The 26,412-nt window shown below is 37.5% G+C and overlaps 1 protein-coding gene and 1 pseudogene across 5 annotated transcripts in view; both read left to right on the top strand.

Moving 5' to 3' along the window:
* Window positions 1-26,412, top strand: part of KIAA0319L (KIAA0319 like) — a 95,769-nt gene that overhangs the window by 39,617 nt on the left and 29,740 nt on the right. For all 5 annotated transcript variants that reach the window (XM_042996457.1, XM_042996454.1, XM_042996455.1 and 2 more), the window contains 3 exons: window positions 17,194-17,440; window positions 19,814-19,915; window positions 22,845-22,942. In XM_042996457.1, coding sequence (XP_042852391.1) covers window positions 17,194-17,440; window positions 19,814-19,915; window positions 22,845-22,942 — 447 coding nt within the window. The remainder of the gene's footprint in view (window positions 1-17,193; window positions 17,441-19,813; window positions 19,916-22,844; window positions 22,943-26,412) is intronic.
* LOC102955553 lies at window positions 24,203-26,082 on the top strand (annotated as a pseudogene).

The raw sequence follows: 26,412 nt of genomic DNA, 5'->3' as shown, positions 1-26,412 counted from the left end.
GGTTTCCATACAACACCCAGTGCTCATCCCAAAAGGTGCCCTCCTCAATACCCATCACCCACCCTGCCCTCCCTCCCACCCCCCATCAACCCTCAGTTTGTTCTCAGTTTTTAACAGTCTCTAATGCTTTGGCTCTCTCCCACTCTAACCTCTTTTTTTTTTTTTTTTCTCCTTCCCCTCCCCCATGGGTTTCTGTTATGTTTCTCAGGATCCACATAAGAGTGAAACCATATGGTATCAGAATTAGGTTGGTTTTTATGATTTCTGTCAAGTGCCAGAAAAAAATTGCCTAAGGAAATTTCACCCAAATCTCAACCCTATATCATCCTCTACAAATTTTTAGTATTACTTCATAGTTTCTGAAGTAAAATGATTTGCTTCATATCTCCTCTTCCTGCTTTTTAAAAATATAATAATAATAGGGGCGCCTGGGTGGCTCGGTCGGTTAAGCGTCCGACTTCGGCTCAGGTCATGATCTCGCGGTCTGTGAGTTCGAGCCCCGCGTCAGGCTCTGTGCTGACTGCTCAGAGCCTGGAGCCTGTTTCAGATTCTGTGTCTCCCTCTCTCTCTGCCCCTCCCCTGTTCATGCTCTGCCTCTCTCTGTCTCAAAAATAAATAAAAGGTTAAAAAAAAAAATTTTAAAAATATAATAATAATAAATAATAAACAAATTCTTTAAAAATAAAAATCTGCCTGCCTTGTTTAAAAGGATGTACACTCTTCTATTTCTGGGAATCTGTTCTAAAGCAGCAATTCCTAAATAAAGAAAGAGCTTCACACACAATGATAAGATGCTATTTATTTAATTAAAAAATGGAAGCAGTCTGTCTAATAAGGGGAAAGTTGAAGTTGTGCAGCCATTAAAAATATATTTTTGATTAGGGGTGCCTGGGTGGCTCAGTTGGTTAAGTGTCCGACTTCGACTCAGGTCATGATCTCAGTTTGTGAGTTCGAGCCCCGTGTCGGGCTCTGTGCTGACAGCTCAGAGCCTGGAGCCTGCCTCAGATTCTGTGTCTCCCTCTCTCTCTGCCCCTCCCCTGCTCATGCTCTGTCTCTCTCTGTCTCAAAAATAAATAAAAACATTAAAAAAATTAAAATATATATATATATTTTTTGGTTATATGAATGGCTCTTCTGAACTTCCTCTGCTTTCCACTTCAGCCACACAGAATGCTTGCTCTTCTGTGGATACCATACTTTTTTTTTTTTTTTTTATAGTTTAAGGAATTTTTATTTATTTTAACTTTTTATTTTTTTATATATTTTTTTAATTTTATTTTTTTAATTTATATCCAAATTAGCATATTGTGCAACAGTGATTTCAGGAGTAGATTCCTTACTGCCCCTTACCCATTTAGCCCATCCCCATCCCACAATCCCTCCAGTAACCCTCTGTTTGTTCTCCATATTTAAAAATCTCTTATGTTTTGTCCCCCTCCCTGGTTTTATATTATTTTTGCTTCCCTTCCCTTATATTCATCTGTTCTGTATCTTCAAGTCCTCATATGAGTGAAGTCATGATATTTGTCTTTCTCTGATTAATTTCACTTAGCCTAATACCCTCTAGTTCCATCCATGTAGTTGCAAATGGCAAGATTTCACTGTTTTTGATTGCTGAGTAATACTCCATTGTATATATATACCACATTTTCCTTATCCATTCATCCATCGATGGACATTTGGGCTCTTTTCATACTTTGGCTATTATCTATAGTGCTGCTATAAACATTGGGGTGCACGTGCCCCTTCGAAACAGCACTCCTGTGTCCTTAGGATAAATACCTAGTAGTGCAATTGCTGTGTCATAGGATAGTTCTATTTTTAATTTTTTGAGGAACCTCCATACTGTTTTCCAGAGTGGCTGCACCAGTTTGCATTCCCACCAGAAGTGCAAAAGAGTTCCCCTTTCTCCACATCCTCACCAACATCTGTCGTTGCCTGAGTTGTTAATGTTAGCCGTTCTGACAGGTGTGAGGTGGTATCTCATTGTGGTTTTGATTTGTATTTCCCTGATGATGAGTGATGTTGAGCATTTTTTCATGTGTCGGTTGGCCATCTGGATGTCTTCTTTGGAGAAGTGTCTATTCATGTCTTTGCCCATTTCTTCACTGGATTATTTGTTTTTTGGGTATTGAGCTTGATAAGTTCTTTATAGATTTTGGATACTAACCCTTTATCTGATATGTCGTTTGCAAATATCTTCTCCCATTCTGTCGGTTGCCTTTTAGCTTTGCTGATTGTTTCCTTTGCTGTGCAGAAGCTTTTTATTTTGATGAGGTAGGTCCCAATAGTTCATTTTTGCTTTTGTTTCCCTTGCCTCCGGAGACATGTTGAGTAAGAAGTTGCTGCGGCCAAGGGCAAAGAGGTTTTTGCCTGCTTTCTCCTTGAGGATTTTGATGGCTTCCTGTCTTACATTTAGGTCTTTCATCCATTTTGAGTTTATTTTTGTGTATGGTGTAAGAAAGTGGTCCAGGTTCATTTTTCTGCATGCCGCTGTCCAGTTTTCCCAGCCCCGCTTGCTGAAGAGACTGTCTTTATTCCATTGGCTCTTCTTTCCTGCTTTGTCAAAGATTAGTTGCCCATACATTTGTGAGTCCATTTCTGTTATGTTCCATTGATCTGTCTGTTTTTGTTCCATGTGAATACCATACTTTTAAAAAACAGCCTCCTTGAAGTGTAATTGACATAAACTGTATGTACATGTTTAAAGTGTATAATTTGTTTTAACAAAAATATACCTATAAAACCATCCCCACAAAAAAGGTAATGAACATATCCATTACGCCCCAAAGTTTCCTCCTGTCCCTTTATAATCTGTCCTTCCTTCTCCCTCCCTTACCCCAGGGCAACCACTGATCTGCTTTAGGTTATTATAGATTTTCCAGAATTTTTATATAAATGGAATCATACATTATGTACGCTTTTTAACGACTTTATTGAGGATGCCATAAAACTCACTCCTTGTAAGCATACAGTTTTGTGATTTTATTAAGCATAGACTTGTGCATTATCACCACCATCCAGTTTAACATTTCTGTCACCCCAAAAACTTCCCTTGTGCCATCCCCACTCCCACTCTCAGCCCCAGGCATCCACTAATCACTATAAATTTGCCTTGTCTGGACTTTTCATATAAATGAGCCATGCAATATGTAGTCTTTTGAGTCTGGCTTCTTTCACTTAGCATCATGTTTTGATGTTCATCCTTGTTGTAGTATGTGTCACATCCTACATAGTGTGTAGTTGGTTCCCTTTAATTGCTAAATAGTGTTCCACTGTATGGATACATCATTTGTTTATCTGTTCACCTGTTGATGGACATTTGAATTGTTTCTAGATTTTTGGGTGCAGATAAGGCTGTTAGGAAATTTGTGTAAAAGTCTTTGTATGGGGATATACTTTAATTTCTCTTGGATAAATACCTGGGAGTGGAATAGCTGCATCATATCGTAGGTATATATTTAATATTATAAGAAACCGCCAAACTTTTTCCAAGCAGTTGTACCATTTTACATTCCCATTTGTAATGTATGAAAGTTCTAGGTGTTCCACCTTCTCACTAAACTTTGTATGGTTTTAGACATTGTAATAGGTGTGTTAATAGTATCTCATTGTGGTTTTTCTTTGCATTTTCTTCATGACTGATGATGTTGAACATCTTTTCATGTACTTATTTGCCATTTATATATTTTTTGGTAAAGTGTTTATAGTTTTCCCCATTTTAAAAATTGGGTTGTCCTCTTACATACATATTCTGCATACATGTCGTTTATTAGAAATTTGATTTGTAAATATTCTCTCAATCTGTGGCTTGTATTTTCATTCTCTTAGCAGTGTTTTTTGAAGAGCAGATATTAATTTTGATGATGTCTAGTTTATCAGTTTTTTAAATTTATGGATCATGTTTTTGGTATTGTGTTTTAGAAAGATTTTCTCCTAACTTCAGAAAGTTTTATAGTTTTAAGTTTTTAAGTTCAGGTCTAGAATGTTTTTGTGCATGGTAGGAGCTGTGGATGGAAGGGTTTTGTTCTGTTTTGTTTTTTGGCATATGAATATCCAGTTGTGGTAGCACCATATTTTTTGCATCCTTTCTCCATTGAATTGCTTTTCACTTTATTGAAAATTAGTTAACTATATATTTATGAATCTATTTCTGGACTCTTTTTGGTTCCATCATTTTATTTGTTTATATTGGTACATTGTCTATATCAACACCACCCTGTCTTTTTTTTAAGTAAGTTCTTTGCCCAATGTGGGGCTTGAATTCATGACCCTGAGATCAAGAGTCGCCTGCTCTACCGACTGAACCAGCCAGGCACTTCAACACCACACTGTCTTGATAATGATAGCTTTGTAGTAAGTCTTTTATTCAGATTATGTAAATCTTACAGCTCTGTTCTTTGTTATCAGAAATGTTTTGGCTAGGGGAAGCCTGGGTGGCTCGGTTGAGCGTCGGACTTTGGCTCAGGTCATGATTTCAGGGTTCATGGGTTTGAGCCCCACGTTGGGCTAAGCTGATGGCATGGAGCCTGCTTTGGATTTTCTGTCTCCCTCTCTCTGCTCCTCCCCCACTCACATGCTCTCTTTCTCTCTCTCTCCCTCAAAAATAAATAAACATATAAAAAATTTAGGAAAGAAATTTTTGGCTATTCTAGGTCCATTATGTTTCCATATAAATTTTAGAATCATTTTGTCAAAAAAATCATCTTGTCAATTTATTTTTAAAAAGCCTTCTGGTATTTTTATTGGGACTATGTTGGGGCTATAGATCAATTTGGAGAGAATTGATAGCCTAATAATAATAGTGATCTAGTGATCCATGAACACAGTGTATCTTTCTTTTTATTTACATCATCGTTAATTTCTCTCAGCAATGTGTTGTTTTCAGGGTACAGATCTTGCACATATTTTGTCACTTATTTCTAAGTATTTTATACTTTTGGTGCTATTATAATTGGCATTTAAAAAAATTCAGTTTCTAAAATGCTCCCTGAAAGAAACTATAAAAAAAATTCAGTTTCTGTTTGTTGCTAGTGTGTAGAAATATAATTACTTTTTGTAGATTGATCTTGTATCCTGAAGCCTTGCTAAGCTCACTTAATCATACCAGTAACTTTTTTGTAGATTCCATTGGATTTTCTCTATTTATAATCATGTTGTCTGTGAATAAAGACCATTTTACTTCTTTTCTGATGTGTATGCCTGTTACTTCTTTTTCTTGCCTTATTGCACTGCCTAGAACCTTTACTACAATGTTGAATAAAAGTGGTGAAAGTGTTGATGTGAATTTGTATCAGGAATAAATGCTGGGTTTTGTCAAATGCTTTTTTTTTTACATGTATTGATATGATCATATGGGTTTTTGTTTTCAGTGTGTTAACATGGTGAATACCTTGATTGATTTTGAGTATTAAATTACCCTGTGTTGCTGAGATAAAACCTACTTAGTCATAATATATTATCCTTTCTGTATATTGTTATATTTGATTTACTAAAATTTCGTTATGAATTTTGAATTTGTATTCACGGGGGATATTAGCCTGTGATTTTTAACATCAAAGAAATACTGGCCTTATAAAATGAGCTGAAAGTTTTAACTCTTTTCGTTTCTTGGAAAAGTTTGTGTAGAATCGGTACTATTTATTCCTTAAATGTTCAGTATAATTCCCCAGTGAAGCTATCTTGACCTGGAGTTCTTTGCAGGAAAATCTTAAACTATAAATTCATCTATATAATAGATACATAGCGATTTAGGTTATCTATAATAGTTCTTCATGAGTGAACTTGGGCAGATTGTGTCTTTCAGGTAATTTGTGCATTTTGTCCCAATAGTCAAACTTATTGGCATAAAGTTGCTCATAATATTCCCTTATTGCCCTTCTAATACCTGTAGAACCTGTAGTGAATATATTGGTAACTTTGTGTTCCCTTCCCCTTTCTCCCCCCCTCGCCCCACATCAGACTGACTAGATTTTCTTAATGAATCTTTGGTTTTATTCATTTTTCTCTATTGCTTTCTATTTTATTGATTTCTGCTCTAATCTATTATTTCATTTTTTCTTCATAATTTGGATTTCATTTGCTCTTTTTCTTTTTTTTTTTTTAATTTTTTTTTTTAACGTTTATTTATTTTTGAGACAGAGAGAGAGTGAGCATGAACGGGGGAGGGTCAGAGAGAGAGGGAGACACAGAATCTGAAACAGGCTCCAGGCTCTGAGCAGTCAGCACAGAGCCCGACGCGGGGCTCGAATTCATGGACTGCGAGATCATTACCTGAGCCGAAGTCGGCCGCTTAACCGACTGAGCCACCCAGGCTCCCCTCATTTGCTCTTTTTCTAGTTTCTTAAGATATAATCTCAATCGTTAATTCAGATTTTTTTCTAACATAGGCATTTTTAGTGCTATAAATTTCCCTCTAAGTACTGCTTTAGCTGAATCCTACAAATTTTGATATTTTGTTTTTACAGTTTCATTCAGTTCAGAATACTTTTAAATTTCCTTTTTGACTATTTCTTTGACCCTTGGGTTATTTAGAAGTATGTAATGTGGTATCCAAATATTGGGGGGGAGGGTCTTCCAGATATTGTTGTCTTATTGATTGGTAATTTAATGTAATTTTAATGCATTGCTGTCTGTGAATGTTGTATGACTTAAATCCTTTTAAATGCATTGAGACCTGTTTTATGGTTCAGAAAATGGTCTGTCTTGGTAAATGTTCATTGTGCATTTGAAAAGAATATGTATCCTACTATTATTGTTGGGTGAGTGTTCTATAAATGTCAAATAGGTCAAATTGGTTACTGTTGTTCAGATCTTCTATATCCTTACTTATTTTCTGTTAGTTTCTATCAGTTATTTAGAAAGGTGATGAAATATCACACTATATTTGTGGATATATCTGTTTCTCCTCACTGTTAGATTAGCTTTTGCTTCATGTACTTTGAAAATTTTATTAGCTGTGTAAATGTTTAGGATTGTTACATACTCTTGGTGAATTGGCCCTTTTATCATTATAGAATTATCTTCTTTATCTTTGATAATATTCTTTGCTCTGAAATCTGTTTTGTCTGATATTGATTTATCCAGTCAGGTTTTCTTTTGGTTAGTATTAGCATAATGTATCTTTTTCCATGTTTTTACCTTTAACTTACTTGTGTTTTTATATTTAAAATGTATTTTTTATAGGCTACATATAGCTGGATATTGCTTTTTTTCCAGTCTGAGAATCTCTGGTGATTAACTGAGATATGTAGACTATTTAATGTGACTACTGATGTGATTGGAGTCAAATCTACCACCTAGTATTTATTTAGTGTTTGTCCCACGTGTTTTTTGTTCATTTTATCCCTATTTTTATGCTCTCCCTTGAATTAACTATTTTTTATTCCATTTTACCTACTTTTCTTGATTTATTAGTGGTGATAGGCAGAACAGGAGGCCAATGTCCAACTCTCAGGAACCTGTGACTATGTTATGTTACATAGCAAAGAGGAAGTAGGGTTGCAGATGGAATTAATGTTATTAAACAGCTGACCTTAAAATAGGGAGATTATCTTGCATTTTTTGGTAGGCCCAATTTATACACAAGAGTCCTTAAAAGTGGAAGAGGATAATATAACTATAGAAGAAAGACATAGAGAGATGTAACATTGCTTGCTTTGAAAATGGAGAGAGGGGACCATGAGCTAAAGAAAGTAGATGGCTTCTAGAAAATGGGAAAAGCAAGGAAACAGATTCTCTCCTAAAGCCTCCAAAAAGGAATAAAGCCCTGTGTACACCTTAATCTTACCCCACTGAGATCTGTGCTGGATTATTATCCTGCAGAACTGTAAGATAATAAATTTTTATGGTTTAGGCTGCTAATATAATTTTTTACAGCAGCAATAAAAAGATTAATAGTTATAATAGTTATGTAGTTTTACTGGTTGCTATAGAGTTTATAGTTCATATCATTAGCTTATCAAGAACTACATTCAAATGATACTTTACTAGTTCATATATAGTGTAAGGGCCTTACGACACTTCTATTTTGTGTTTCCATCCTTTGCTCTATTGTTGTCATACATTTTACTTCCACATGTTATAAACCATAACATCTATTACTACTATTTTTGTTTTAAACAGCCAGTTACCTTTTAAAGAGATTTGAATAACAAGAAGAAATATATAACCAATTAGTTACTATTTTCAGTGCTCTTCATTATTTTACGTAGATCTAGGTTTCCATTTGGTATCATCTTTCTTTGTCTTGAAGGATTTTCTTTATCATCTCTTGTGGTGTAGGTTTGTAGTGATGAATTCTTTCAGCTTTTGTATATCTGAAAAGTCTTTATTTCACCTTCATCTTTGAAAAATACCTTTGCTGTTTAAGTAAATCTAAGTTGGCAGGGATGTTTTGTTTTTGTTTTTTTGCTTATAGTACCTTTTTTATTAAAAAAATTTTTTTTAATGTTTATTTTTATTTTTGAGAGAGACAGAGACAGAGTGTCAGCAGGGGTGGGACAGAGAGAGAGGGAGACACAGAATCTGAAGCAGGCTCTGGCACGGCTGGAGCTGTCAGCACAGAGCCTGATGCGGGGCTTGAACTCACGAACCATGAGATCATGACCTGAGGCAAAATTGGATGCTTAACTGACTAAGCCACCCAGGTACCCTATAATACCTTTTTTTAAAAAAAAATGTTTATTTATTTTGAGAGAGAAAGAGCAGGGCAGGGCCAGAGAGAGAGAGAGAACCCTAAGCAGGCTCTGCCATGTCAGCGCAGAGCCCGACATGGAGCTTGATCCTGCGAACCATGAGATCATGACCTGAGACAAAATTGAGAGTTGAACACCTAACCGACCGAGCCACCCAGGTGCCCTGCTTACGGTACTTTAAAGATACTGTGGCAATATCTTCTAGCTTGTGTTATTTCATTGAAAAGTCAGCTATAATTTTTATGTATTTTTTTCCTTTATATATAATGTGTCTTTTCTCTGGCTGCTTTTAAGATTTTATCACTGTTTTAAGTAATTCCATTGTTATTCCTTGGTGTCGTTTTCTTTCTGTTTCTTATCCTTGGAGCATAAACTCAAATTTATATTCACATATGGGTTTATAGTTTTCATCAGATTTGGACATTATTGACTATTATTTTTTCAAATATTTTACTGTCCCCCCTTCCTTTGAGAACTCCAAAGTGTTTTTGGTCACTTGAATTTGTTTTACAAGTTGGCTGCTACTTGTTCATTTCTTTTGTTCATTTCTTTTCAGTCTTTTCTCTGCATGTTTCATTTCAAATCATTTCTGTTAGTATGTCTTTAAGTTTACTTATCGTTTCTTCTGCATTGTCTACTGTGCCATTTAATCTTTGCAATGTATTTTATGTATGTGTCTGTACATAAGCCAGGATAACAATACCTTAATCACAGCAGTGGCTCACACAAACACAAAATTCTCCACAGTGTATTTTTCGTCTTACACATTATAATCTTCATCTCTAGGAGCTTGATTTGGATCTTTTAAAAAATATATCTTACTGGGGCTCCTGGGTGGCTTAGTTGGTTAAGCATCTGACTCTGGCTCAGGTCATGATCTCATAGTTTGTGAGTTTGAGCCCCACATCGGGCTCTCTGCTGACAGCACAGAGCCTGCTTTGAATCCTCTGTCCCCCTCTTCTTGTGCCTCTCCCCTACTCACTCTCTTTCTCTCTGTCTCTAAAATAAATAAACATTAAAAAAACTAAAAAAAAAAATCTTCCATGTCGCTACTTAATATATGAAGTCATGCACTTTTTCCTATAACTTCTTGAATATATGGAATATAATAATTATTATTTTAATACCTTTGTCTACCAGTTCTGTTCTGTTATTTCTGGGTCAGTTTTAATTAATTGATATTTTTCCTCATTACAGGAGCATTGTTATTCCCAAGTATTCTATTTTTAAGCCTCGTTTCCTTTCCTTACTTGCTCTTCTTGGGCAAGCTTATGTATTCCCATGGCTTCAGTTGCTATCTTTGGGATCTTAATTCCAACTCTGGGTCGCTTTGAATTTCCCAGCTGTACCTCAGGTTTAGTATGTCTAAAACATAACTTGCCTGTTATTTTCTTAAAGTTGCTCCTTTGTAGTCTATCTTAGTTTTTGATACCACTATAGTTAGTCCCTCCACTCAAGCTAGAAACATGGGATTCATCTTAGATTCTTTCCCCCAAGCCCCTGATGCATTTCAACTTCACAAGTATTAGATTCTTAATATTTTAAAATTCATCCCACAGGAGGAATTTCCAGTAATGGTGGCAGTGTAAAGTGGTCTCCTGAATCCTCCCACAGATAATAATTATAAAATACATAAAAAAAAATGTATTTAAGGAAATTGGAAAGGATCCCAAAGCAGACAGAAGCTAAAGGAGAGCTTATTCTTGAAAAAACAGCAACTGGAAGTGATAAGAATTGTGAGTTTGCAGCTTTTTAAAATTTTTGCCTGAAGGCATTAGCTAACCCCCACAGCAGAGGAGAGTGGCAGTGGAAAACTTTAGTTTTATTTCCTTATGGTGGCAAAGAACAGATTTCAGGATAGAAAAATTCCCTGAAAATTTATGGGGAAAATAAGAAAAGCACAGAAGATGGTGAAATCCATAACCTGACAATAAACTCTACTAAAATCCCTGGCTGAACCTCTAAACTACACCTACATACGAAGATTCCAGAGGGCATGGTAATAAAGCAGACAGAGATCAGAGAGGCAGAGTTGTGTCTTTGAAAGACAGAATGTAATGCAAAGTGAGTTCTGTGAGTTTAACTGAGTGCATTCCTCAACGATATATAGCTCAGGTGGCAGAAATCTGAAATCTTACTGACTTAGGGAGTCCAAGTACGGAGTCTAAGGCTGAAAAAATTTACGGAATAATCTCATGAAGTTAAGAAAGCACAGAGTAGGCCCCAATTCTGGGTACAATCTATGGCAAAATTATTTTGTTTATCACCAGATTAAATGAGCACACCTGCAGGGGACCAGGCTGAAAAAGCAGCTGCGGGAATTACACAAAGATATCAGTTGCTGCATATTGCAGAGGAAGCAAAGTCTACAGTTCTAATTCCAGATAAGTTACTTGCCTACTAGAAAAAAAAATACTGTAAATAATCCCAATGAAAATACAGTAGAATCCAGAGTCACTGCATTTATTAGATGTCCAGTATTCAAACAGAAACTGTTAGACATGCAAAGACACAGGAGAAAGTGACCCACACTCAGGAGGTAGAAGCAGTCAATGGAAACAGACTCCAGTTTGATTCAGATATTGGAGTTAGTAGTCAAAGACTTCAAAGTATGTTCAGAAAACTAAAGGAAGTTGAAGGAAAATGGTTTTAGTGAGTGAACAGTTAAAGAATTTCAAAAGAAATGTAAATGATTTTAAAAATGGGAAAATAGAGATTAGAGAACTTCCACTTATGGCATCATGAGAGGGTCCCTAATTTTCTCATTGAAAAAATACGTATAAAACTGAACAGAATTGTCAAAAATATTTCAGGCTACTAAAAATATAATAGAGGCAGAAGCAAATTGAGAAGCATTTCAGCCGGTAATGCTTTGAGCAAGTACAGTGGGTGTCTGTAGTCTTCTTCCTGGGGCTTCCCCCATCAGTGTCTACCTCCATCACTCCAGCTCAGGTGACAAGAAATGTAGTTTTACGTGTGTGGTTGGACATGAAAACTAGCCACTTTTCTAGAGGTTCAACATGGCTTGGGGCAAAGGGTGAAAACTCAGCTTTGACAACTGAACGTGGCAAACTTAGCTGGGAATGAATGGAGAGAATCCACAGCTTTGCTAGCCTGAGATTGCAGTGCCTGCTGGGATGAGTGGTGGGCCTGCCAGAAACTTAATGGGAAGATCTTAAAAATAAGAGAGCCATAGAAGGGCTAAGATAAGCTCTCCACATATCCCTGGTCAACTGAGAAACCCAAAGACTTGAGAATTGGCTGCAACTTTCAGTGCATTCCCCAAGGAACACACAGATGGATTGGCAGAGGGTGAAGGTTTATGGGCTAAATGTGTTTGAGTAACCTCTGCCCAAATCATTGACTGACTGCTAAACTGTGCAGATACAGGAGCGACACCTAGGAAGCCAGGCTAAAATAAAAATAAGAACAAAAAGCAAAACAAAACTGAGCAAAGGTATCACTTGCAACATTCTGTGGAGGGAGTCTGATCCTTCAGTTTAAGCACACAGAAGTTACTAAAAATAATCAACAGCCCATCAGAAAAATAAAATAGAATCCCGAATTGCTGCAGTATATGATCTAAAATTTCCAGTTTCCAACCAGGTGTTATGAGACATGTAAAAAAAGAATCAGGAAAGTATGACCCACATTTAGGGAAAGAAAAGTAATCAGTAGAAGTGAATTGTGAGAGGACTCAGCTGTCAGATTTAGCAAGACTTCAGTGCTGTTAAAAACATGCTTAAAAAGTTAAAGGAACCCGTGTTCAAAGATACAAAGGAAAACAAGATGAACATTGCCCAGCAAATAGTGGCTCTAGCCACTTTTACTCAGCATTGTACTGGAGGTCCTAGCTAATGTAATAATGCAAGAAAAAGAAATTAAAGGAATACAGATTGGAGATAAAGAAGGAAAACTGCCTTTATTCACAGATGATAGAATCATGTACCCCCCCAAATTCCAAGGAATCTACACAAAAACTACTGGAACTATTTAAGGGAATTTAGAACGGCTTCAGGATATAAGACCAGTATACAAAAATCAATTGTGTTTATATATTAGTGATGAATACTTGGAAATTGAAGTTTTTAAAAATGTATAGCATCCAGGGTGCCTGGATGGCTTGGTTGGTTAAGCATCTGACTCTTGATTTCATCTCAGGCCATGATCTCACGGTTCGTGAGATAGAGCCTCGTGTTGGGCTCTGGGCTGCCAGTGTGGAGCCTGCTTGGGATTCTCTTCTTCTCTCTCTGCCCCTCTTCCACTTGCGTGCGTGCTCTGTCTCTCTCTAAATAAATAAACATTAAGAAAAATAAAAATAAAAAATGTATGGCATACAAAAACATAAAATACTTAAGGATGGATTTAACAAAATATGTGCAAGAGCTACATACCAAAAACTGTAAGACATCACTGAAAGTGAAGAACTAAATAAGTGGAGAAATAATACCGCATTGTAAGAGTGTTCCCTTCAAAATAATGTCCTCCTGGGACCTCAGTATTTGCCCTTATTTGGGAATAGGATATTTGTAGATGTAGTTAGTTAAGGATCTTAAGTTAAAATCATTCTTTATTTATTTAGGGTGGACTCTAAATCCAATGCCTGGTGTCTTTTCATGAGGAAGCAAAGGTAGATTTGGACCCAGAGAGACACAAGGAAGACAGTCATATGAAGATGAAGATAGCGATTGAAGTTATGTTGCTACAAGCCAAGAAATGCTAAGAGCCTCTGGGAGTTGGAAGAGGCAAAGAAGGTCTCCCCAAAGGCCTTCAGTAGGATTGTGGCCCTGCAAATGTCTTGATTTCAAACTTTTGGCTTCTAGAACTGTGAGAGAATAAGTTTCTGTTGTTTTAGGCCACTAAGTTTGTGGTAATTTGTTATGGCAGCCCTAGAAAACTGGTACAATCATGTTCATGGACTGGGACTTAGAATGTCAAAACGACCTTGAAAATAAACAACAGAGTTGGAAGATTTAAACTCTGTAGCTTTAAGACTTACTGTAAAGCTGCAGTCATCAAAGCAGTAGTATTAGTGTAAAGATAGACTAAATTAGTGAAACAGAATAACATCTAGAAATAGACCCACGCAAATATGGTTAGTTGATGTGCCAAGGCAAGTCCATGGGGAGAGGATAATCTTTTCAATAAATAGATGCTGGAACAATTGGATAGTGATATGAAAAAACATGAACATTGACCCTTACCTCCTACTGTACAGAAAAATTATCTCATATGGATCATAGACCTAAATGTAAGAGCTCAAATTATAAAACTTATAGAAGAAAACACAGGAGAACCCTTTTGTGATCTTGTCATTAAATAAATAAATAAACTCATATCACTAAAAGCATGAACCATAAAAGAAAAAAAAATGATAAATTAGAATAAAAAATTGTAGACTTTTGCTATTTAAAAGACACCAGTAACAAAAGTGAAAAGGCAAGCTACAGACTGGGAAACCATATTTGCAAATTAAATACCCAACAAAGCTCTTATTCTAGAATACATAAAGAGCTGTTGAACTTAATCAGAAAACTAATAATAAAGCAAAGGATTTGAACAGATAGTCCATCAAAGAATTTATACAATCCAATACAGTGTTGGGACAAAAATGTCCAATAAGTGCATGAAAAGATACTTATTAATCATTAGGAAAATGCATATTAAAACAACAATAAGATGCCATTACACACCTCCATAATGTCTAAACTTAAAAAGACTTAAAAAGACAAAAAAAACAATTTCTGTCAAGGTTGTAGAACAACTGGAATTCTCATACCAGTGGTGGGACTATATAATGATACAACTTTGGAAAATAGTTTGGTAGTTTTTTTAAAGTTAAAGGCATATCTCCCTTATGACCAGGCATTCTACTTGCAGATATTTACACAAGAGAAATGAAAGAATATATGGTTCATACAAAGACTTATAGAGGAATATTTATAGCAAGTCAATTTGTAATAGGCAAAAACTGGAACCAGCTCATATGTGTCCATCTATTGGTGAATGAATAAACAAATTGTGGTATATTAATATATGTGTTGCTCAGCAATCATAAAGGAAAAGGTACTGATATAGACAGCAATGTGGACAGATAGCAAAATAATTTCGCTGGGTGAAAGAAGCTGACAAAAAGAGTACATAGAATGTGATTCTGTTTATATAAAATACTAGAAGATGCAAACTAATCTGTAGTGATAGAAGCAAAGCAGTGGTTGCTTGGGGCTGGGAGTTGGGACAAGGGATTGCAAAGGAGCATGAGGAATCTTTGGAAGTGATGGATATGCTCATTATCTTGATTGTGGTGATGGTTTCAAAGTATGCATATAGTAAAATTTGTCAAATTGTACACTTTAAATATGCTCAGTTTATTGTATGTCAGTTATGTCTTAATAAAGTAAAAAAAAAGTGGACAAAGATTTGAATTTCACTAAAGAAAACATATGACTGGCCAGTAAACACATAAAAAAATATTCAGCCTCATTAGTCATCAAAAAAATGCAAATTAAATCACAGTGAGATACTACTAGAATGATGAAAAATAAAAAGACCAAGAATACCAAGTGTGGTGAAGTTGTGGAGCACCTGGAACTCTCATACATTGCTGGTAGAAATGCAAAATGGTGTAGCCACTTTAGATAACAGTTCATAAACTTAAATATACACTTATATGTAACCCGCAATAAAGACTTCTGAGTATTTACCCCAAATTAACTAAAACACATGTTAACAGAAACTTTGGTATTCAAACATTTATAGCAGATTTATTTATAAGAGCTGAGAACTGAAAACCGCTTCAATCTCTATCAATAGATGAACAGAAACTTTGGTATTCAAACATTTATAGCAGATTTATTTATAAGAGCTGAGAATTGAAAACCGCTTCAATCTCTATCAATAGATGAATGGGTAAATGAATTTTGGTATATCTCTAGAATGGTGTATTACTCAGTAATAAAAAGGAAGGAATTACTGATATACACAATAACATGGATGAATCTTTAAAATATGTTGAGTGAGGGGCGCCTGGGTGGCTCAGTCAGTTGAGTGTCCGACTTCGGCTCAGGTCATGATCTCGCAGTTGGTGGGTTCGAGCTCCGCGTCGGGCTCTGTGCTGACAGCTTGGAGCCTGGAGCCTGCTTCGGGTTCTGTGTGTCCCTCTCTCTGCTCCTCCCCTGCTCATGCTCTGTCTCTCTCTCCTTCAAAAATAAATAAAAACATTAAAAAAATTTTTTTTAAATATGTTGAGTGAAAGAGGCCAGAAACAAAAATAGTACGTGACCAAAAATAGATTCATTTTATATGGAATATAAGAAAGCCCAAACTAACTAAAGGAGACAGAAAACAAATCAGTGGTTGCGTAAGCCTGAGGGTGGAGGCAGGAATTTACTGCAAAGGGAATGAGCCAACTTCTGGGGCTGACAGAAATGGTTTCTCTCTTGATTGTGGTTACCTGGGTATATACCCTTGTCAAAACTCATAGTCCTATACACTTTAAAAGCATGCAGTTTACTTTCTGTAAAATACACTTCAATTCAGTTGGTTAAAAAAAATCCATACCACCAGTTTTGTGTAGCCGCTCATCATTTCTCATTTGGATGAATGCAGTACCTTCCTAAGTGGTATTTCTGCTGTTGTCTTAGTTCTTCAAACCCTTACATGATGCAGCAACCTGAATGATCCATTTAAGACAAAAACCTGACCTTGTCACTTCCCTGTCTACAACACTGTAATTGCTCAACACTACCTGGCACCTTAAAATAGCATGTGTCTTCTTTGGTCTGGCTCTTGACAGTCTTTCCAGCTCATCCTCCATTACTTCCTGCCTCTCACTTTGCTTATGACTCTCAGCTCCCGACACAAGCCATGCTAATCTCATTTCCTGTACCTATATTCTCTTTCCCCTCAGCTTTTTTCTAGTAAAAAACTGTTTACCTTTTTAAACTCAGCTTAGGACTGTCCTCTAGAAAAAGCCTTTATTTATTTATTGAAACTGTCCTTCACATGCTCCCTCTTCAAGAGAGGAGATAAGTACTCTTCAGACCATGCTTTTTGGGCTCAGTGTAACCTTTATAGGTGTATTTATCATTTTGGCTTGTTAGGTTTTTTGTTCTCTCCCACTAGACCGTGCACTTGTTGAGCACAGCTATTCTGTCTTATTTATATTTTGGATCCACAGCCCCTGTTCCATAAGTGCTTAAGAAGTATTTGTAGAAAGATTTAATGTAAATGTTGAGAATAGAAGGTAAAAGAGTATGCATAGAATGGTTATGACTATTTTGTTTTAAGCAAACCTCTTTGCATAGTAAAAAAGACTGGGAAGACTGACAACAACATCTGAACACCAGTTTGGGTGGCGAGATTAGTTTCTTTAATATTTTTTGACAGTTTTGCATTTTTCATAAAAACATTTAACATGTAATTATTTTATGAGACATAACCTAAAAACTGGCTGTATAACTTTTGCCTATTCAAGCGAATGTTTGCATTTCTTTAGGTCCACAAGGCCGTTGTAATTTCCAGTCCCTTAACCACAGTCCTGACTGCGGAGACTCCTGGTTGGTCAAAGAATGTGTCAGTCCAGCCTGAGACATCAGAGGATCCTGGTGCTACGCCTAGCACTCAGCACACAAAAAGCCCTGGGAGAATCCAGATTGTTACCCCTCTGCCAGTGGCTCCCTCCTACAGTTATGCTACCCCTACCCCCCAGGCCTCTTTCCAGAGCACCTCAGCACCATACCCAGGTGAGGCCCTTTGCTTCTGTCCTTGGAGATAAGATATGAAAAGTAGAGCGTTTGATCACAGTGTCCCCTTTATTGCAAGAAAAGGAGGGAGGCATGACTTTTAAGTGCTGTGGATTAGGGGGAAAAAATAATAATCCTGTCATTGTATCTGTAATCATAGGACTTGGGGCTCTCCATCCTTTTTCTCAGCAGGCCCCAGCCTATGAGAATTTATGAGGCTCTTTTGCCCAGAGCCAGATTCCACTGTGTTGGGGACTAAAAGGCCCAAGATTCAATTAAGTAACGTTCAAGGAACCAAACAAACAGAAGCCAGTGGGAAGACAGTTGTATCTACGTACCTATTTGCCTTCTGAATGTCTGATTGTACGTCAGTTCTTTGTCTCTCTGATTTCAGCAGCATCTTTATTTTTAAGCAACCCATAGGAAGGAAATTTATAAGCAGTGTTGCCTTAACAAGTCTGTGCTTCATGAGTGCTGTTCTAAGGTATTAGGAGGAAGTGGTTAATCAAGGAAACAAATTCTTTATCCCCTGAAAAGGCAACAGGGTGAAGCCAAGCCAATGAAAATGAATTTTTGCTGATTTTTGATTTCCTAGGGTCTTCTTTCATGGTGGTATAACATGAAATTTTGGGGTTTCAATCCTGAGGTATTAAAGTAATTTTTGTGTTCAGGCAGAATGCCTGTAATTTTTGGTGTAATTGTGAAGGGTTTGAGCAACGCTATATTTTTGTCCATTACACTCTTTATGAGTATAGTGGTTTCTCTTTTCTTTCTTTCTTTCTTTCTTTCTTTCTTTCTTTCTTTCTTTCTTTCTTTCTTTCTTTCTCTCTCTTTTTGAAAGTCACTCAGAGAATTCTTATTCAATCTCCTAGGGTGTCTAAATGCTGAAACTTCCATAAGGAAGATTTCCTTTCTCCCCAAGTGCAGTGTTCTCAAGCAGATAAATCTCAAATTTCATGTTTTCTAAGAAATATGGATGGACCAGCCATTTGTTTCAAGACCCCCAGTCTTGAAATATGGATGGACCAGCCATTTGTTTGCTTTAAGCTCTCTAATTCCTAGGTCTCATGCCAAATGACAATTATTGTCAGAGAAATAAGATTTATATAATAGTAGTTCTCGATAACCTGCAAATATTTTTGGTTGTTACAATCGTGGAGGAGGGTTGCTACTGACACCTAGTGGGTGGGGGCCTGGGATACTGCTAACCATCTTATAGTGTGTAGGACAGTTCCTCCCACCCCCTACAACAAAGAGTTATCTGGTCCAAAATGTCAGTAATGTCAAGGTTGAGAAACCTAGACATGTATGAGATAGTTATTGAATAGTATGAAGACTGTATGTATATAGCTATTAGCTGATGTGGGTATTCCAGAAATGCTGAAGTAGTTCAGGAAATAGGTAAGTTTAAACTGAAATGGTCTGAGAAGATTTCTTGGAGAGAAGACTGGCTTTAAGCTAGAAACAAAGTACTGATTTAGAATAAAGAAAACATATAGCCCAGTTGAAGGAAATAACATTAGCAAAGTCCCCAAGAGTAGACCATGTCTTGTATGGAGCACAAGAGGGAAAATGAATACAGCTGAGGCAGAATTGGGTAGGAAAGGTGAGGTGGTGTGATCAGATGATAATGGTTCTCTAATGCCAGATTAGGAGTTGGCCTCGAACATGGTGTGGGAGTGGGGGGTCTTAAGTAGGAGAGTAACATGGTGGGGGTAGTATTTGAAGAAGACAGAATAGATTACAGTGGGGAGTGTTAGCAGAGGGAAGACCAGTTAAGATTCTTGGAATAACCTAAGTCTATGGTTGTAGCAATTGGAATAGAAAGAAATTATTAAGGTTAGCTTCATGATCAATATTTGGCATTTCTTCCAGGAATGTTACAGATGTATTTTATTAGAAGGTTATTTATCAGCATAAAGATGATCCTTGAGACACTGTAGAACTTTAATTATTGAACTCTATGGAAAGTACTATATAAAGAGGGCTTAGGGACAGACTGTAGTTAAAATACAGTGAAGAAAAACTCAGAGAACAAGGAATAAAAGTAGAACAATATGGTGTCATGATAACTGAGAGTTTTAATAACGAGGCAGTCAGCATTATTAGATGCCACAGAAGTAAAGTATGTGAGTTGAGAAAGAACTATTGGATTTGCTAAGGATCAATTTGTTGATGACCTCAAAAGATCTTTGTCAGGAGAAAAGTGGGGGCAGAATCAAATTTCAGGGGATTAGAAAGTAGATAAATAATGAGGAAATAAAGGAAATAGCAGAATATTATTTATAAAACAAATTGGGCCCCAAAGGAGGGAGAGAAATGAGATAGTCTGGATCTAATTTCTTATGTCCTGTATATTTTCTTTGTTTCTAGTTATAAAGGAGCTGGTGGTATCCGCTGGAAAGAGTGTTCAGATCACCCTGCCTAAAAATGAGGTTCAGTTAAATGCATTTGTTCTGCAAGAACCACTTGAAGGTAAAACATCCCCTTACATTTGGATAATGTTTTAATTTATAATGATATTTACATACCTTAACTCATTTACTCATTGCAAGAGACCTGTGAGAACAGGATATAGTGTGCACATGCACAAATATTTATCTGATGCGAGAGGCAGTGTAATGTAGTGTTTGAGATCATGGGCTTTGATGTCAAGCCTGATTCAGATCCCAGCTCAGCCAGTCATTATCTGAGTGGTTTTAAGCAAATTATTTCTAAGTTTCCATTTATTTCTTAGTAAAATGAGGATAATTTCTACTTTATGAGGTTATTTTAAGGGCAAAATGAGATGGCATACAAGGGACTTGCTTCAGTCTGTGCCTAGCATATAGCTGATGCTCATTAAGCGGAGGTTGTGTTGTACCCACTGAAAGAGGAAGAAACTTAGGCTAGGTTAACCTATTTATTTTGTCCAAACAACTAGTAAATAGTAGATATAGCAGTTGTAGAAAAGTTATTCAAGACTACTGCTAATATAGATTTGACATTAAAAAAAAGACAAGCCCAATGTGATAAATAAAATTCAGATTTATAAAATATATAAATTAGGGAACGATTCATTCAGTATTTAAGAAAACTTTTATACTATGAGTATCCCTTTCACCTTTGAAGTATATGTTGATAGACCAGAATTTGACTTAGAAACATATATGCGCTTCTTAAAACTTCCTTTGACAGTAGTGAAGCATACTTTGATGGAAAATGGTTGCATTGGGTTTATGTTCCCCTCATTAAAGGTGAGTCAAGAAGAATGTCCTACTCTAGGATTCAGGTTGGAGTCCTCCCATTTTAGGTACATGTACTCTTGTCCTGTACAGTAGTCCTGCTTTCTAATAGGCCTAATACCAAATAGCATATTTATGCAAAAGTACTTTTCCAGAACCTAAATGCCCTCTCTGTTCTATATGTCTGCCCTCAAATTATCAGTTCATTCCAACTTCCTCCAGAGAAGCTTTTTCCTTCCCCACTCTGGTGGTAAGTTAAGGTGAATGAATTGGGTGGCCTTTGAAGATGGAGGTGAGAGAACAGCCTTGAGCTGTGGTTGCCTCCACTGTTTTGTAAAAGCAGCTGAGTTCTGCCTTATCTTCTTGTCTAACCCCTGTTTGCATGTTCATGTCTGTGAGGTGCTGTCACCTTGTAGATCAGTATTCCAAACCACATAGGTTGAGAAACAGATTCTTTTCTTTAAAAAAAAAATTTTTTTTTAATGTTTTTATTTATTTTTGAAAGAGAGAGAGAGAGAGAGAGAGACAGAGCATGAGCGGAGGAGGAGCCGAGAGAGAGGGAGACACAGAATCTGAAGCAGGCTCCAGGCTCTGAGCTGTCAGCACAGAGCCCGATGCGGGGCTCGAACTCACGAACCGTGAGATCGTGACCTGAGCTGAAGTCGGACGCTTAACCGACTGAGCCACCCAGATGCCCCGAGAAACAGATTCTTTTCAACTGTCCTCTCCATGAGTTGCTCAGCCTTTATCAGATACATGAGATGAATGGTTTCAGATTTTCAAAGGTTGAGGACAGATGAACAGGACCAGCTCTGCCTACTCTTCCTCCCCCTCATCTCCTGTGGCAGTCCCTGAAGTGCCTATCAGGATCTCTCTGGGGTTCGGAGGCATGGTTTGAAAACCACTGCCCTGAATCATTTAAACCAGCATTCTGTCTAGCAGACCTATCCTCAGTTGTTCCTACCCTTGGGCAAATTTTGGGCTGTAAGGCATAATGCATCCCTCAAGCTTTTCTGTCCTAGGAATATTGTCCTTTCTTGAAATTGCATTGCCAGCCTTAGATATTATAAAATTGTCAGTTCCCAAACTGGTGTGAGTCTGTTTTCTGTGTGGAAAAAAATTTCCAATTACAGTGGGAAGAAATGTCATCTCTTAGCACCAGTCCCACTGCTGCAGTTGCTTTCCTGCTTCTCACCTAACCTGACTTCTGCATAATACATTTGTGAGAGCTGCGCAGGGCTGACGGCTGGCCAACACAAAACTAGTATTTTGGGGAGGAAGGAAGAGTAATAGATCTCGTATCTTAGGCTTCTAAAATAAAATCTGGTCTTCAGATGAAGGCTATCTTGGAATTGGGTTGGCCATTCTCTGTTATGCTTTTGAGGTTTTGTTTTTTTTTTTTTCTTTTTTCCTTTTGAGTAGTAATGTAAACTAAGCCTTCGTTCCCTAGCCAGACATGAATTTAGTTCCTTCCTCCTCCAAATTTAAGACCACTTTCACGAAGGAGGGATTCCATTTAGATAACAGGATTCTGTCCTTGCCCTACTCATATAGTCTGAGCTACAAATGAGGACCATTTAATGCTTCATTTGATCTTAATTAATTTCAGTGGGGCCTGTTTTAAATGGGCCATCCCCTACCATCTTCTGCAGTGTGTTATTTAGCTCAGCAGGAATGAAGTAGCTCTTTTAACTCACCAGGGTGTGATGACCTCAGTGAGACAAGCATTGTTAGCACTCTGTAAAAAAGCTATTTTTGAACCATGTTATTTAGAAGTCATTGCTGTTCTTTGTTGCAAAAGAAGTTTTGCAAGAAAATGGCCTTTGTTCCCAGTAAGTTCATCTATAGTGGTTGGTAGGGCATGTACTTTCAGTGTGACACCACACCATGAGCAACCCAGTATTTGGAGGGAGGATTGGCCTCTCTCAATGGGAGGGTGGATATGGGGCAGGAAAGAGCACTGCTGGGAGAAAGTAGAAGAAGCCCTGACTGTAGCTGAGTCAGGAGAATCTCTCTTTTTTCAACAAAACGTTTGGTTTTCCCTATAGGCTTTGGGGTGGAATCTTAAAAACTAAATCCTTGTCAAGATTTAAAAGAGATTTGTTATTGGCAGAATGTGTGGCTGCCCTCCTTGTGTGTAGGTGTGTGTTTTCATGATTTTTGTAACTGCCCTTCTATAGGAGAAACCTACACCTACGACTGGCAGCTGATTACTCATCCCGAAGACTACAGTGGCGAGATGGAAGGGAAACATTCCCAGATCCTCAAACTATCCAAGGTGAATTTGCCTCCTCTCATTTGTGGGGCCAGGGAAGAGGCGCTGACCATTTTCTAAAATGTGTAATGTAAAATTTTCTGCTCACACTTAAATCAGGAAGTCTTTCAGAAGTGAATCCTCCAAAAGTCTGGCTGACATCCAGTATTTGTTAGTGTATGACTCTCAAATGTTCATTTATGGTGAGAAGACTGTATAAGTATGGTGGTGATAGCTGAAAATATACACTAAACAGCTTTTAAGGGTAACATAAGGATTTTAGAATTTGGGAGATAAGCTAAGTTTTTTGCGGCCACAAGACTGTAAATTGGCTCAGTCTTTTTTGAGATTCAGTGTAGTTATTAAGAGCCATAAAAATGTTCATATTCTTTGGCCAAGCATGCTCATTCATTCATTCATTCATTCTTTCTTTCTTTCTCTTTTTTCCATTGTTCATTGTATACTAGTTATGTGTCAGGCATTGGAGATTTACCAGTGAATTGATCAAAATCTTCACATTCAAGGACAATAGAGTCTCATGGGTGATACTGAGCAGAAGCAGGCAGTTATAACAGGGGATGCACTTGGTTGCTGCAGGGGGTATTGAAGCCCCGGGGAGTTTGATTTCTTAGAGTTTGCCTGGCTTGGTCATGATGGAGTGCTGGGTAAAGGATGGAGTGCAGATACCCCATGCAGGAGAAGCAATATATCCATTGGGCCAAATATTAGAGGGAAAATGTGGGAAAAAGGGAATTCCATGTGGTTCAGTGTGACTGGACCCTCTAGCACGAGAAGAGCAGTGGCACAGAAGTCAGAGAGATGCAGGGATCAGATCTCACAGAGTCTTACACCAACCTGAGGACTTAGAAGCTTATCCATAGGGATTAGGGAGCTTTTGAAAGTTTTTAAACAGCAGAAAGACTTATTTAGATCTTCAGTTTAGAAAGATCACCCCGCCTGCAGATTAGAGGAGGTAAGACTCAAACCAGGGAAACCAATGGAGAATCTGTTGAAAAATGTAGGTGTGAGATGGTAATAGCCTGAGTAAAAAAAATAAATAAAGTTTTATTTTTAAAATTGTTTTCATTTGAGAGAGAAAGAGTGAGCATAAGTGGGGGAAAGGGATAGAGGGACAGAAAGAAAGAGAATCCCAAGCAGGCTCCACGCTCAGTGCAGAGCCTGACATGGGGCTTGATCCCATGACCCTGGGATCATGACCTGAGTTCAGAATCAAAAGTCGGATGCTCAACCAACTGAGCCACCCAGGCACTTCAAAAAACTAAATAAATAAAATAAAACTTAAAGATCACCTGTTGAGTTCCTACCATGTGCCAGACGTAGTGCTAATTGTTTTATGCACTTATTTCATTTTATCTTCATAACAACCCCAACATGTAGGTATTAATATCTGTTTTACAAATGACAGAACTAAAAATTAGAAAAATTAAGTGATTTAGCCAAAGTTCATGCTGTTATTAATTGGTAGATTTGAACTGGAACTTTCCATTCCTGAAGCTCTTGCTTTTAACAGCTGTGCTGTGATCGTTGAAATCTAAGGTGATGACAATGTGAACAGAGAGAAGTGAGTGGATGTGAGAAATATTATATGGAGGTCGACTCAATTAGACCTGGTGATCAATTAATTGGGTAGTGGTGTTGAGGAAGAAAAGTCTAGGATAATTCTAGCCTTTTGGCTTAGGCACCTGGGTAGATGTCAGTGCGACGGTGGTGATATTCACTGAAATGAGGAACACAGAAAGAGAAGCAAGTTTGGGTGAGGTTTACAGATGATTAAGTCATTTTTGGACAGAGTGAGTTTGAGGTACCTGTGAAACATTTGAGTGGAGGTGTCCAGGAAGTAGCTGGGATCAAGGACTAGAGATCAGGACACAGATCTGGGCTAGAGAGATAAATCTTCACAGCAACCTCAAAGAAATGACACTGACACCGACACCATGGTAATAGATGAGATCATCCAGAGACAGTGCGTACAGTGAAGAAATAAACAGGTTGCAATTAGAATCCTGGGGAATGTTGTCCTTAAAGGTGTGGAAGGAAGAAGAAACTGAAGGAAATGAGGAGTGAACAGAGAAGTGAAAGCCAAGAAATAAGAGCGTTACAAGAAGAAAAACGTCAGAAATGTTAGTCAGTTAGCATGTTCTCAAAGAGCATAATTCAGAAGAAAGGAAAAACCTCATTTGTCTGAATGATGTTCATCACAGCATAAAGATCTGGAAACAACCCAAATACTCAACAATGTGGAATGCCTATGTGATATGACACAGTTACTCATGTACTATTCTGTAGCTTTAAAATGACCATTAAAAAGACTATTATACTGAGGAAAGTGCTCATGTTACATGAACAGAAGAAAGAATAATAAAAAGCTTGATGCGGGTTTCTCTTTCCGATCCACCATCTGCAGTGGAACCACCGCCAAGTTGCAGATTTTCATGAAAACCCATATGAGGAAGATCATCACTCTTGAGGTTGAACCCTTGGATACAATAGAAAATGTAAAGGCCAAGATTCAGGATAAGAAAGGAACTCCTCCTGATCAGCACAGACTGATCTTCTCTTGCAAGCAACTGGAAGATGGACATACTTTATCTGACTGTAGCATTCAAAAGGAGTCCACTCTTCATCTTCTGTTGCGACTTTGTGGTGGTGCTAAGAAAAGGAAGAAGAGGGAAGCCTGGGTGACTCAGTCGGTTAAGCATCTGACTCTTGATTTCAGCTCAGGTCATGATCTCCGGTTTGTGGGATCAAGCCCCGCATCAGGCTCTGTGCTGACAGTGCAGAGCCTGCTTAGGATTCTCTGTCTCCCTCTCTGTCTCTGCCCTTCCCCTGCTCGTGCTCTCTCTCTCTTTCTCTCAAAAGTAAACATTAAAAAAAAAAAAAAAAAAAAGAGGAAGGAAGGAAAGGAAGAAGTCTTACACCACTCCCAAGAAGAATAAGCATAAGAGAAAGAAGGTTAAGCTGTCTGTCTTGAAATACCATAAGGTGGATGAGAATGGCCAAATCAATCACCTTCATCTGGAGTGCCTTTCAGGTGAATGTGGTGCTGGAGTTTTTATTACTAGCCACTTTGGCATTATTTTCGTAAGTGTTTTCTGACCTGTTGCTTCAATAATCTGGAAGACAAGGAATTCCATATGGGTTAATAAAAGACATGAAATAACAAGAACAACAAAAAAGCTTGATGCACACCTTGATTTTAACTGGACCCTGAAAGTCCAGTTCCTTGACGGTAGTAATCCTTTCTTATTCATCTTTAAACCCCAAGCCTAGGATAATGTCCAGTACATGATTGGTTCTCAGTAAATGTTTGCTGAATGAATGAACTACTTAAAAACTTTTTTTTTATATGTGGTCAAGGATTGGAAGGAGAAGAAATATAGTTACCTGATATGTTAAGACAGTGGGATTGTGGGTGATTTTCTTTATATTATGTTTATACCGTTAGTGGAAATCAGGAGGGAAAAATATTCAGA

This window comes from Panthera tigris, chromosome C1 (genome assembly GCF_018350195.1).
Source record: "Panthera tigris isolate Pti1 chromosome C1, P.tigris_Pti1_mat1.1, whole genome shotgun sequence".
Taxonomy (NCBI): Eukaryota; Metazoa; Chordata; class Mammalia; order Carnivora; family Felidae; genus Panthera; species Panthera tigris.
Note: the sequence above shows the minus strand (reverse complement) of the source record. Positions and strands in the feature narration are given on the sequence as shown.